Consider the following 14,573-nt stretch of genomic DNA (forward strand, 5'->3'; position numbering starts at 1 on the left):
CATAGGGCCAGATTCAGGTACCTGCGCTGCGGCGTAACGTATCTCGTTTACGTTACACCGCCGCAAGTTTTCAGCGCAAGTGCTTGATTCACAAAGCACTTACCTGTAAACTTGAGGCGGTGTAACGTAAATGCGTTCGGCGCAAGCCCGCCTAATTCAAATGGGGCGTGTACCATTTAAATTAGGCGCGTTCCCGCGCCGAACGTTCTGCGCGTGCTCCGTTAGGAAATTTCCCGCCGTGCTTTGCGCGAAATTATGGCGCCCCGACGTGTTTTTTGAACGCCGACGTGCGTTACGTCCTTTCGTATTCCCGGACGTCTTACGCAAAAAAAAAAAAATTGAAATTCGACGCGGGAACGACGGCCATACTTTAACATGGCTGGTCTAAGCCATGAAATAGCAGGCGTAAGTTTGCAACGGGAAAAGCCGACTAGCGACGACGTAAGAGAATGCGATGAACGCGCGTACCTTTGTGGATCGCCGTAAACAGCTAATTTGCATACCCGATGCGGAAAATGACGCAAACTCCACCCAGCTGGCGCCAGAGTATTACACCTACGACCCCGAAGGCGTACGAAGCCGTACGCCTGTCGGATCGAAGCCTAAAGCCGTCGTAACTTGTTTTGAGGATTCAAAACAACGCTACGACGCGGCAAATTTGAAAATACGCCGGAGTATCAGTAGATACGCCGGCGTATTACAACTGTGAATCTGGCCCTTAGCTCCCAACGGTACCTGATTTGGAGGGACTGTCCCTGATTTAGAGCAATCTCCCTCTGTCCCTCTTTCCTGCTCATTTGTCCCTTATTTTGGTCTGATCTATAATAGTTGTATATAAAATGCACTTTTTATCTTTCAAAAAATGTTTTCCAGTGCTAAACTTTTCATTCAAATTCCAAATTGCTGCATTTGTAAATTTTAAAGGCCAATATAAAGAAATAGTAGTGGTAAAAAAAAGCACTTGAGGTTTTAACCAGTTAGCAACCGCCCTATAGACGAAATACGTCTACAAGGCGGTTGCTTAACTCTGGGAGGGCGTCAATGTACGTCCTCCCAGAATCGCACTCCCGCACGCCCTGTGGGGCGCGCACACGGGAGTCTCCGTGACCGCCGGGTCCTCCAGACCCGGCTGATCACGGATCACGGTAAATCGCCGCTGATAGCGGCGATTTACCACGTGATCGCTCCGTCCAATGACGGAGCGATCACTAGTAAAGAAACCGGCGTCATGTGATGACGCCGGTTCCTCCCTCTCCTCTCTGTACCGAACGGTACAGTGTGAGAGAGGAGAGGGGAGAGAGCGCATGCAGCAGCAGCTGCTGCGGGCTGGATCTGTGACACATGCAGTCACAGATCCAGCCGTCCCTCCCTGTGCAATACTCTGCAATGCCCCCATACTCTGCAATGCCCCCATACTCTGCAATTATGCCCCCATACTCTGCAATTATGCCCCCATACTCTGCAATTATGCCCCCATACTCTGCAATTATGCCCCCATACTCTGCAATGCCCCGCAATACTCCGCAATGCCCCGCAATACTCCGCAATGCCCCGCAATACTCCGCAATGCCCCGCAATACTCCGCAATGCCCCGCAATGCCCCGCAATACCCCGCAATACCCCACAATACCCTGCAATACTCCGCAATACCCCACAATACCCCACAATACCCCGCAATACTCCGCAATACCCTGCAATACCACACAATACTCTACAATACTCTGCAATACCCCACAATACTCCACAATACCCTGCAACGTCGTCTATGGGGATTTTTAAGTAGCAAAGTTTGGCGCCATTCCACAAGCGTGTGCAATTTTGAAGGGTGACATGTTGGGTATCTATTTACTCAGCGTAACTTCATCTTTCACATTTAGGCAAGAATGAAGAAAAAATACTAAATTTGCCAAATTTTATAACAGAAACAAAGAAAAATTATTATTTTTTACAGAATTTTCAGTCTTTTTTCTCTTATAGCGCAAAAAATAAAAAACCCAATGGTGATTAAATACCACCAAAAGAAAGCTCTATTTGTGTGAAAAAAAGGACGAAAATTTCATTTGGGTACAGTGTTGTTTGACTGAGTAATTGTCATTCAAATTGTGAGAGCACCGAAAGCTGAAAATTGGTCTGGTTATTAAGGGGGTTTACGTGCCCAGTGGTCAAGTGGTTAAAGCGGGGTTCCGGGCATAATTTTTTTTTTTTTTTTGAAAGCTAAAATTAATCACATTAAATAGTCCCTAAAACATATCAATAGCTTCCCAATCATTCCAGAAATCATTGCAAACACTTGCCTTATGTCCTCCAGCTCATGCTGTGGCCGTATCCATCATATGTGTGGGCATGTGAAGCCCAGTTCCTTTTTCTTCCTGGTTTTCAGGGAGAGGTGCATGCTGGGCGATTTCTAGGCGCAGTAAGTACCAGAGACTCCTGGGAAATGAGTGTCATCATTTCCCAGAAGGCAATGGGGTCTTAGGACAGGAAGTTGAACCACCTAGGACCAGGAACTAGGCAGATTACGAAATTTGCCTAGTACAAGCCAGATAGAAGTGAGTAAAAAATTCTGCCTAGTAACAGCCAGATAGAAGTGAGTAAAAAATGATTTTAATTGTTTTTTTTTCTTTTTACATTAACCATTTAAGACCCGGACCAATATGCAGGTTAAGGACCTTGCCCCTTTTTGCGATACGGCACAGCGTCGCTTTAACTGACAATTGCTCGGTCGTGCGACGTGGCTCCCAAACAAAATTGGCGTCCCTTTTCCCCCACAAATAATGCTTTCTTTTGGTGGTATTTGATCACCTCTGCAGTTTTTTTTTTTTGCGCTATAAACAAAAATATAGCGACAATTTTTTAAAAAATTCAATATTTTTTACTTTTGGTATAATAAATATCCCCAAAAAAGATATAAAATTATTTTTTTTCCTCAGTTTAGGGCGCAAAAAAAAATCACAATAAGCGTTTATCGATTGGTTTGTGCAAAATGTATAGCGTTTACAAAATAGGGGATAGTTTTATGCCATTTTTTTTACAAGTAATGGCAACGATCAGAGTTTTTTTTTCATGACTGCGACTGTATGGCGGACACATCGGACACTTTTGACACATTTTTGGGACCATTGTCATTTTCACAGCGAAAACTGCTATACAAATGCACGTATTACTGTGAAAATTACAATGGCAGTGAAGGGGTTAACCACTAGGGGGCGCTGAGGGGTTAAGTGTGCCCTAAGGGAGTGATTCTTACTGTAGGGTGGCGTGGCTGTAGGCATGACGTCACTGATCGTCATTCCCTATATCAGGGAACAGACGATCAGTGACACTGCCACACAGAAGAACAAGGAAGGTGTGTTTGCACACACCTCTCCCCGTTCTTCAGCTCCTGTGACCGATCGCGGGACACCGGCGGTGATCGGATCCACGGGTCCCGCGGTCACGGAGCTTCGGACCGGGTCGCGAGCACGCTCGCCACCCCATGGCTGGGCTTTTAAAGGCAACAAACAGGTACGTGCCTGTACCCAGCCGTGCCCTTCTGCCAACGTATATCGGCGTGAAGGGGTCCTTAAGTTGTTAAAGGCAAGCTGTTAATAGAAAGTAAATTTTTAGGGTGGAACTCCGCTTTAATTATCCTTTTTTTGGGTTAATTCTCCTTTAAGGGGGTGTGGCAGGGGGCGTGTCCTATGCCTACATATATTTGCTAGTAGGTGTCCCTCATTCCCATCTCAAAAAGTTGGTAGGTATGTGTGTACATCCCTTAGCCTTGTTGAAAAATTCCCAGAAATTGTTTCCGCCCTGTCCTGCCTTGTTGCTAGGACATTGCCAAGACACTCCCAGCTGGTACTGCTCATCCCCTCCAACCAGGAGCGAGCTCTCAAACCCAAGCACATGCATGGTGGAAGTGAGCAGTAATAGCTGGAAGTGTCTTAGCAACAATGCAGGATGGGATGATGCCATCTCTGGGAGTTTTCTGGTCAGGCTTCGAGAGGTACATAGATGGGGGCAGATCCACGTAGCGGATCATAATTTTATTCCGGCGTAGCGTATCGTATTAACGCTACGCCGCCGCAACTTTGAGAGGCAAGTGCTGTATTCACAAAGCACTTGCCTCTAAAGTTACGGCGGCGTAGCGTAAATCTGCCGCCGTATGGGCGCGGAATTAAAATGTTAAAGATGTGGGTGTGTTTTATGCTAATTTTACTTGACCCGACGTCAATTACGTTTTTTCTGAACGGCGCATGCGCCGTCTATGTGGGTATCCCAGTGCGCATGCTCAAAATTAACCCGCAACAAGCCAATGCTTACGACGTGAACGTCATTCTACGCAAAGCCCTATTCGCGAACGACTTACGCAAAGCCTTACGGAAAACGACATAAAAAAAGCGCCGGCCGGACGTACATTTGTGGATTCGCGTATCTAGCTAATTTGCATACTCGACGCGGAATTCGACAGAAGCGCCACCTAGCGGCCAGCGTAAATATGCACCTTAGATCCGACGACGTACTAAGACGTACACCAGTCGGATCTAGCCCTGCTTCAGGCGTATCTTGTTTTGTGGATACAAAACAAAGATACGCCGGAGCAAAATAGAAGTTACGCGGCGTATCAATAGATACGCCGTCGTAACTTCTTTGTGGATCTGCCCCATGGCCTATACCTATAGCAAGTGTCAAAGCCAATGAATTTGTGTTTATCTGCAGATGCCCCTTACCTGCATAGGCAGTTTTTGGTAAAGGTGAACTAACCCTTTAAATCTCTTGCAAATGTTTGTAAAATATCTGTTTAGGATTGTAGGCGCAAGGGTTGCAAATAAACACAAAAACTATAATAAGCATAACTATAAAAGTCCTTACAAGAAAACCAGCGCGATTTATACCTGGAAGAAGACTGATTATCTCAGTATATTTCTATATATCTCCCTTAGTGAAGCGCAGAATCTGAGACACAAAACACAGCTGAAACAACATAAACAGCAAAGTTCTGTCAATTAGATCACATTTTCTGGAAGAAGAATCTTTCTTTTGACACCAAAGAACATCAAACCAGCCAGTGTTGTTTGTGTTTCTTTTGTTTCCCAGCACAAAGCAGGATTGACTATGCAAGCCTCGGCAATTCCTTCTTCTTATATTAGAACAGTCGCGTGTTTGTTCCTCCCAGCTGCTTGTTTGCCGCAGCCGCCATCGGTCAATTCAGGCTATTGCGTCCAATTGTAAAAGCTGTGTCCTTGTGTCCAAAATTTACACAATAAGCTTAGAAGCAGTAGAAGTAAACACATAAATAAAATAAAGTAGCTATTTTATAGGTGGAGCAAAAAGAAGATAAAATCTGATATTAGAATCCAAAAAGGGAGAGAAATGGGGGACAAGGATGGACTTTTTGATAACCACAAGATGAAAAGCATGTGTAAGGATAATAAACAATGGTAGGGGGCGCTAGTGGTAAAGTGCTATTTTTCAGACTCAGTGTTTACAAGTTAAAATAATTTTTTTTTTTGCTAGAAAATTACTTAGAACCCCCAAACAATATATATATTTTTTTCAGACACTCTAGAGAATAAAGTTGCGGTCATTGCAATACTTTATGTCACACTGTATTTGCGCAGCGGTCTTACAAGCGCATTTTTTGGGGGGAAGAAATACACATTTTAAAATAAAAAAATATGACAACAGTAAAGTTAGCCCTATTTTTATTTTATATTGTGAAAGATAATGTTACGCTGAGTAAATTGATACCCAACAAACAAATGTTGACCCTTAAAAATCTCCATAGGCGACGTTTAACATTTTCTACAGGTTACCGGTTTTGAGTTAGAGGAGGTCTTGTGCTAGAATTATTGCTCTTGCTCTAACGATCGCAGCAATACCTCACATGTGTGGTTGGAATGCTGTTTTCATATGCGGGTGCGACATACCTATGTGTTCACTTCTGCGCGCAAACTCGGGGGGACAAGGCACTTAAAAAAAAAAATCTTATTTATTTTACTTTTTTGTCCTCTTAAAAACAAAAAATAAACATTCCTTGTAATAGAAAAAAAGCATACCAGGACCTCTTAAATGGATTGCCTTGGATTGCGAGCATAATTTGTTCCAGAAACATGCTTGTAATACAAAGCACTTGTATATCGAAGCAAATTTCCCCATAAGAAATAATGGAAACTCAAATGATTCGTTCCACAACCATTTATCCATAGGTCCTTCAGTTTATAGTCCATATAAAACGATTATAGCAATGTGACAGGTTGTGTAACCATAAAATGTCCATCCACAAATAAAAGCCTCCACAAGGGGATTAGAAGCAAAATCCAGCAGCTCCAGAGTATAAAAGAGAAGAGAGGCGCTTCTAATGCCTCGTTTCCACTGAGCGGATCGGTTCGGTGCGGTTCGGTACGGTACGCTATTTTGGGTGTTTCCATTATGAAAGTGTGCCATAAAACAGAACCATACCGCACCAATTCTGGGTTCTGCTTCAGATGTGGGGCCATAGAAAATGGAACAGTTCGGTTAGGGCGGAGCTACAATACATTCCACTGATTGGTGGACACGCTAGGCATTTTTTCTAAATTCTGTATGGCCCCCGACAGTCTGACTTGCATTGGAAATGCTCACCAGAATAGACCGGACCATTCTAAGCGTTCCAAACTTATCGACCCGAACCGTTCCGCTCAGTGGAAACGAGGCATATGTGTAGCAATATGGTGCTAAATGTTGTACCTTCTTTAACCACTTACGGACCGCCCGTCGCAGGAATACGCTGCCACTTTGAAGAGGAATACCGTTGTTATGGTAGCAGCTAACTACCATAACCCCCAGTACCCTCTTCAAGAGTGGGCAGTCCACTTTTTATCGGCCGTGGGAGAGGGCGATCGGATGTTGTCCTTGCCTGGGTATGGAGACAAGAGAGGGGAAGATGGCCCCAGGCCTGTCGCTATAAGGCAGGCAAACCAAGCAATTGCTTGGGGCCCCGAGCTGGCCTGGGGCCCCAAGCAGGGCCCTTGCTTACCGCCCTTCCTACAGCCGCTTGAGAGCTCTATAGAGAGCCTGCAGCACTGCTGCCAGCCTGCCTCGAGTCGTCACTTACCCTTCTCTGGGTAGCGTGGCCGAGCAGCTCCTCTTCCTTCCTCCTGTCAGCCCGGACTCCGGACGGGTACCGCGCGGTACAGGAGATTCAGTTTCCTGTTCCCGGCAAGACTGACAGAAAGTGCACACTGAGTGCTCACTTACTTTCAGTCCGGCAGGAAACGGGAAACTGAATTTCCTGCCGCGAGGTACGGACCCGATAGGGAGGGGGGGCCGGGGGGGGGGGGTAAAAAGAACATAGGGAGGGGGGGGGCCTCCATGTGCATTTTGCTTGGGGCCCCCAAATTCCTTCAAACGGCCCTGGATGGCCCCCACCCGTCTCTATATTATTGCAGGGCGGAAGTTACGTTAAAACTTCACTTCTGTCCAATGCTTTTAAAGAGACATTTTTTTGTTTTTTAAATTACATTTTTTTTTATTGCATTTTAGTCTAAATATGAGACATGAGGTATTTTTGACCCCGGATCTCATATTTAAGAGGACCTGTTATGTTTTTTTTATATTACAAGGGGTATTTACAATCCTTGTAATATGAATAAAACTGACCCCAATTTATTTATTTATTTAAAACAGGGTCAAAATTAAAAAATGTCCTAGCAAAAAAAAACTGTTTTTAACTTGTAAACATCACATTTCAGAAATAGGCTTAAGTATCTGAAGTAGCCCCAGAAGATTTGGCTGCTCAATGACCAGGCCATCTTTTTCTATAAGGCGCTGTGTCGCTTTAACTGACAATTGTGCAGTCATGTGACGCTGTACGAAAACGTATAGTTCTAATTAATTTTTTTTTTTTAGAACTTACAGACAAAATGAAAGACACATCCACGGTACTGAACCCTAACATATAATCATGTTTGGAAATGTCAACAAATAAGTGCAAAAAAAAAATTCTTATCGTCCAAAAATAATTTATTGCAACATCTTCCCAATTTACACATGAAAATACATTAAGAGAATAAAAACAAGACTTAATCAAAATGAACATTTCCTTCACATCCACAAAACATTTTAAGTCCAGCTCAATTACAAAATGTCGATAATCATTCTACCGTACCGTGGAAAAATACATTTCTCTACATCTTCAATCTTGGTAGAACAGAATAATCCCAGATGACCAAATAAAGAATGTGGTACCTTTTTATGATTTTTTAGATTGTTGTTGTATGTGGTCCATAGTTTCCTTAAAGCTCAACTGATGTCACCAAAATAAATACTCAGACAGATGGACATTGTAGTAACTAGTGTTGTCCCGATACCCATACTAGTATCGGTATCGGGACCGATTCCGAGTATTTGCGGGAGTACTTGTACTCCCGCAAATGCCCCTGATGCCTCATCCGATACTCGCCCCCCCCCCGCCGCCGCTACGCCGCATCCCCGCTGCCGCTTGGTTAATACGGGCGGGGAACATTACAGCTTTCATTTGAATAGCTGTAGTGTTTCCCGCCGCGCCACGTATAGACACTCCCCCTTGCTCGGGTGAACTGTCCAATCCTGAGCAAGGGGGAGTGTCTATACGCAGCGCGGCGCGAAACACTACAGCTATTCCAATGAAAGCTGTAATGTTCCCCGCCCGTATTAACCAAGCGGCGGCGCGGCAGCATGTAGGTAAGGGGGACATGGCTGCATATATGGGGGGGACATGGCTGTATATGGGGGGGGGGACATGGCTGCATATGGGGGGACATGGCTGGATATGGGGGGGGACATGGCTGGATATGGGGGGGGACATGGCTGCATATGGGGGGGACATGGCTGCATATGGGGGGGGACATGGCTGGATATGGGGGGGACATGGCTGCATATGGGGGGGACATGGCTGCATATGGGGGGGACATGGCTGCATATGGGGGGGACATGGCTGGATATGGGGGGGCATGGCTGGATATGGGGGGACATGGCTGTATATGGGGGGGCATGGCAGGATATGGGGGGGACATGGCTGGATATAGGGGGGACATGGCTGGATATGGGGGGGACATGGCTGCATATATGGGGGGGACATGGCTGCATATATGGGGGGACATGGCTGCATATATGGGGGGGACATGGCTGCATTTGTGGGGGGACATGGCTGCATTTGGGGACACATTTAAAAAAAAAAGTATCGGTATTCTGTATCGGCGAGTACTTGAAAAAAAGTATCGGTACTTGTACTCAGTCCTAAAAAAGTGGTATCGGTACAACCCTAGTAGTAACAGCTTCTAGTTTCATGATCTTACTGTTACAGCGGCTGTGGGGTGTGTCTAAATATGAATATGCAGACAAGAGACACTAGAGTTGGACCTAATAATCAGCACACTTAGTCAGACACGCCCCCTTCCCACCTCTGTGCATGGAAGCTTGTGCTGAGGGGTGTGGCTGTTACTCTGCTCTGCCAGCACAGAGGAATCTCAGAGCTGAAGTCAACTCGAGAATACCATCTGATGCCGGAAACATCTACAGAACTGGATTGCTGGTTCAATGCACCAGGAAACACCTGGGCAGAGTGGAATAGAGGATATTCCTAACTAATCTTAAAACTGTCCTGTCCTCCCTCCTAACACCTATACAGTGGAACCTCACAGAATCCGTTCCAGGAGAATGCTTGTAATCCAAAGTACTCGCATATCAAAGCAAGTTTCCCCATTGGAGTCGATGGAAACAAAAATAATTTGTTCCGCATTGACTTCAATGGCATGCAATACTGCATGCAGCCAGAGGTGGGAGGGCACAAGAGAGCCTCGGAAACGGTCGGAAAGGCCCGAGGACAGTTCGACTAACCTCGGCAAACCTTGAAAAGACTCAGTTCCCGAGGTTTGCAAATACTTTTCAGATATTTAGTTGTAAAAAGTTTCGAAAACCATTCATCATTTTCCTTCCACTTTACAATTATGTGACACTTTGTGTTGGTCTGTCACATAAAATACCAATAAAATAAATGTACAATTTTGGTTGTAACATGACACAGTGTGGATACCAGTACTTCAATGAATGCATTTCCCTAATTTCTAGTGACTGAGCCACCCTGAGAAAAGGGACCCTGCAAGGCCACGAAACATTGGCATGGCAGTTTGACCCATGTGACATGATACATTCACAATAATTTGTGGAGGGACATTTTTTGGAGTGCTGTTGACTTACTATTTGACTGTTTAAAACTGGCTGAGACTGGGCCTCTTAAAGCTGAGCTCCACCCTAAAGTGGAACTCCCGCTGATCGGATCCCTCCCCCCCTCCGGTGTCACATTTGACACCTTTCAGGGGGAGGGGGGTGCAAATACCTGTCTAAAGACAGGTATTTGCACCCACTTCCGGCCACAGTCTGCGGGCAGACTACGGGCAGGACGTCACCTCCCGTCCCCGTCCCGTTGTGTTTTGGGAACACTCGGCTCCCAGAGCATAGCGGGAGCCAATCAGCAGGTGCAGGGCGACTCGCGCATGCGCCGTAGGGAACCGGGCAGTGAAGCCGGAGTGCTTCACTTCCTGGTTCAGTCACCGAGGATGGAGGGGGGAGCAGCAGAGTGACGAGCCATCGCTCGTCCTCTGCTGCGGACGGCGCTGGACTCCAGGACAGGTAAGTGTGCCGATATTAAAAGTCAACAGCTGCAGTATTTGTAGCTGCTGACTTTTAATATTTTTTTTTCAGCGGACATCCGCTTTAAGACCAGCCTTGCATGAAAGTGCAAGGTCTACTTCTGTTGCAGCCTTCCAAATCCTCAAGGAAAAGGGGATTAGTGAAAACTATAAAGCAATACACATTTGAAGAAAAATGATAAAAAAAAACTTACTTCCAGCATACTAGGCAAATACAAATGAACAGTTACAGAGATAATGTACAGTCTTCACATCAATCAGTTTTTAGCAATTTAATGTACCGGTAATTGATCATTTTTGATACTATGTTTTACTTGATCTGTTTACATGATCAAACCAGGGCCAGAAATAAATAAATAATTTAATGGTGGCCAAAATGAACACATAGATTAAAATTATCCAACAAACAGACACATTGTAACAGAATCGTACCATTTGGCTAACAGTAAAACTCCAGTTTTGTTGGGGGAAAAAACAGCCTTTTTAAGTCTTCTATATACAGTATACTACAAGGATTTTTAGCAAACATTACTGAAACTGAGATAGGCCACTCGGGGTGCACCTGCCTAGACTAGACGGTTAGCAATGGGTGCTAAGTGGAAGGTTTCTGTCTTTGCGTTTCCTAGTGTTGCAAAAAAGAAAGAATAATGTATCACCTGCATCCTTTTAGATTTGCAAACACAAAACTTCTAGTGCGGTAATCTTAAGGACATGCCTAGGGATGCTATATTCTAAACAGCAGGCTGCCATTGACAGCACAGAGGAATGAGAGGATTTGGAGAACCGCCCTCCATGGCCTCTTGCATATTGGGCGTTTAGCCCCGGAGCATGAGGCTTCAGTGTTTATCTTCGGCTGGAAGGCACAGGTGCACCGTCCAGCCCTGCCGCCTAGAAAACTCCATGGGAGTCTGACAGCTGCTGCGGCTGCATGGGGCTGGGTGGTGCATGACCTGGTATGTACATTTAGGGCAGTATGCACCCAGGGATGAATACCCAGAAAACAAGCAGTCTCATCCCTGGGTGTCCTACACGAAAGTACAACTGAGTGCACCACCTAGCCTTTATCCAGCCTCAGCAGCTGTCAGCCTCTCATATTTTTAGACCGGATGCTATCAGTGGGGCTGGACAACATGCCTGTGCCTTCTAGTAGAAGCACCAGGGTTAAATGTGGATGAGGCCAATCAGGGGCGGCCCATCCATTAGAGGAACCTGGGCTCTGCCCCCTCTCTCCACACCACAACCTATATGGAATGGATAGAATTATCCATAGCATGAATCTATGCATGGCTGCGGCGATCACCCCCTATTAATGCGTCCGGCCCCTTTTAGGGCACTGGGCGCATGAATTACAGCGGTCAGGACTTTTTTTAAGCACCTGATTAGAGACAGAGGCTCTCAAAATAGGGTGGGCTTGGGTCGCAGAGAATGCAAATGGATCCTCAATCCAGTCGCCAAGGAGGAGGGAAGAAGACGGAGGCCGCCGCCGTTATCGCGGTGATGACCCGTGAAAAGCAGGAGAACTGGAGGCCGCCGCCGAGCAGGGAACGATGCCGGTGATGGGGCAAGTGCTACTGACTGACCGGAGAAGAGGCTGGTGTTATACTGTTTACCGCCCCCCCCCCCCAAAAAAAAAAAATTACACCGTCCACCACTGAGGCCAATAGAGAGCAATTATGGTACTATAGCTAAAAATAAATACAAAATACTTTTTCAGCAGCTACAGAAAATTGTTGCTGGCTGCAGAAACTGAAAGGTGTTTTAAATAAGATAAAACTGCAAAAAAGGCTTGTGTAGCTGTTGGATATGTTATATCCAATTTTCACAAATACTGGAGTTTTTCCCCTTCAAAAATCAGTACAACCCACTAACCCTGATTAAAACAAAAATGAACTACAGGCTTCCCAAAGTCACATTTACAGTAAGTCCGTGTTCTGTCCATGGTATAAGGTCACAGTGTATGGTCCATGTTTCACTAACTACGTTATAAAAATAGACAAAAGTCTGTAACAGCGGCACCTTCATGGTGTAAAGTATTTCTCAAACTGCCACTTTTGAAGCTTATTGGTAGGATCACAGGCATTTGTTCTTAGGGTCTTATGTGAAGGGTCCACCTCTAAACACGTTGGCCGCGGAATGCTTTCCAAAACGAAATGGGATTCCTGTAATGCAAAAATATAAAACAGCACTCAATAACTGGTGATTAGTAAAGGAAGAACAAATTACCTGCCTAAAGTGGCCACAGAAAGATCAGTAAATGATCTTATGTCTGTAAATTAATCCCAAGGTATCCTGATACATATATCCTCTTGGGGGACTAAACTTGGGGAAGGACATCCTCTTGGGGGACCAATCTTGGGGAAGGCCATCCTCATGGAAGACCAATCTTGGTGAAGGACATCCTCCTGGAAGACCAATCTTGGGAAGGACATCCTCTTGGGGGACTAATCTTAGGGAAGGACATCTTCTTGGGGGATCAATCTTGGGGGACCAAACTTGGGGAAGGTCATCCTCTTGGGGGACCAATATTGGGGAAGGACATCCTCTTGGGGGACCAATATTGAGGAAGGACATCCTCCTGGGGGACCAATATTGGGGAAGGACATCCTCCTGGGGGACCAATCTTGGGGAAGGACATCCTCCTGGGGGACCAATCTTGGGGAAGGACATCCTCCTGGGGGACCAATCTTGGGAAAGGACATTATCCTGAGGGACCAATCTTGGGGGAGGACATTATCCTGAGGGACCAATCTTGGAGGAGGACATCCTCTTGGGGGACCAAACATGCGAGAGGATATCCTCTTGGGGGAGTAATCTTGTGGGAGCAGAGAGAGGCTCTGCTCTCGTGCACATCACTGGTTAGAGATTGGGCTCAGGTAAGTATAAGTGGTGGTTTAGGTGGGTGGGAACTGCACAGAGAAGGTTTTTTAACCTCGATGTAAATGCATTAACCACTTCAGCATCGAAAGATTTGACCCTTTCATGACTAGGTTTTTTTTTTTTTTTGCGATACAGCTCTGCGTTACTTTAACTGACAATCGCACGATTGTCAGTTAAATCGCAAAAAAAAAAAACACATCGAATAAAAATATTGAAAAATCTATTTAGGCCAATATGTATTCTGCTACATATTTTTGTAAAAAAATCCCAATAAGCGTATATTGATTGGTTTGCACAAAAGTTATTGGGGTTGATTTACTAAAAGTAAAAAGACAGAGAACTTTGCAAATTTCTGTTGCTCCAGAGCTTAGTAAATGAGGTAAGGCTTCACTTTACAAAGAATACCCAATCACATGCAAGAAAAAAAATTGTAAATTTTGCTTGCACATGATTGGATGATAGAGGTCAGCAGAGCTTCTGCTCATTTACTAAGCTCTGGAGCAACTGTACTTTGCAAAATGCAGTCTATTTGCCTTTAGTGAATCAACCCCCATTTAGCCTACAAACTATGGTATCTACGGTGAGCGGCCGTGAAGGAGTAAGGCTTCATGTACACGGGACGTTTTTACAACCTCTTCTGAACGATTTAACTTGACAGATAGTAACCCGCGTTTAAAACATCAGTTTTGCCGTGTTTACATGCCGCGTTTGCATTTAGAAGCATTTTTAAAATGGGAAAAAATGAAAATGCCTATAAATGAAATGCTTCTAACGCCGGGTTACCACGGTTAGTCGTGTTTAGAAGCATTTGGCGTCTGAAACGTTGGAAACTTTGGCCCCTGAACTCATTCAATGTTATCTTATGTGTACATGTACACATGTTAGTTCAATTGTTTTTTAGGCAGTTGCATTTATAGGCCTGTTTCAGACGCCAAACGCTTCTAAACACAGCTAAACACGTTAACCGCGGTTTCGTTTATAGGCGTTTTTTAGTTTTGGCCATTTAAAAAAAAAGAAAGTAAGAAAGAAATATTTTTTTTTAAACGC

The 14,573-nt window shown here is 45.0% G+C and overlaps 1 protein-coding gene across 1 annotated transcript in view; it reads right to left on the bottom strand.

Moving 5' to 3' along the window:
- Nucleotides 1-11,988: 11,988 nt before the first annotated feature.
- GALNT5 (polypeptide N-acetylgalactosaminyltransferase 5) overlaps nt 11,989-14,573 on the bottom strand; it is a 66,919-nt gene continuing 64,334 nt past the window's right edge. The window contains exon 10 of the mRNA XM_040357934.1: nt 11,989-12,808. Coding sequence (XP_040213868.1) covers nt 12,668-12,808 — 141 coding nt within the window. The 3' untranslated portion in view covers nt 11,989-12,667. The remainder of the gene's footprint in view (nt 12,809-14,573) is intronic.

The sequence above is a fragment of the Rana temporaria genome, chromosome 6 (assembly GCF_905171775.1).
Source record: "Rana temporaria chromosome 6, aRanTem1.1, whole genome shotgun sequence".
NCBI classification, from domain to species: domain Eukaryota; kingdom Metazoa; phylum Chordata; class Amphibia; order Anura; family Ranidae; genus Rana; species Rana temporaria.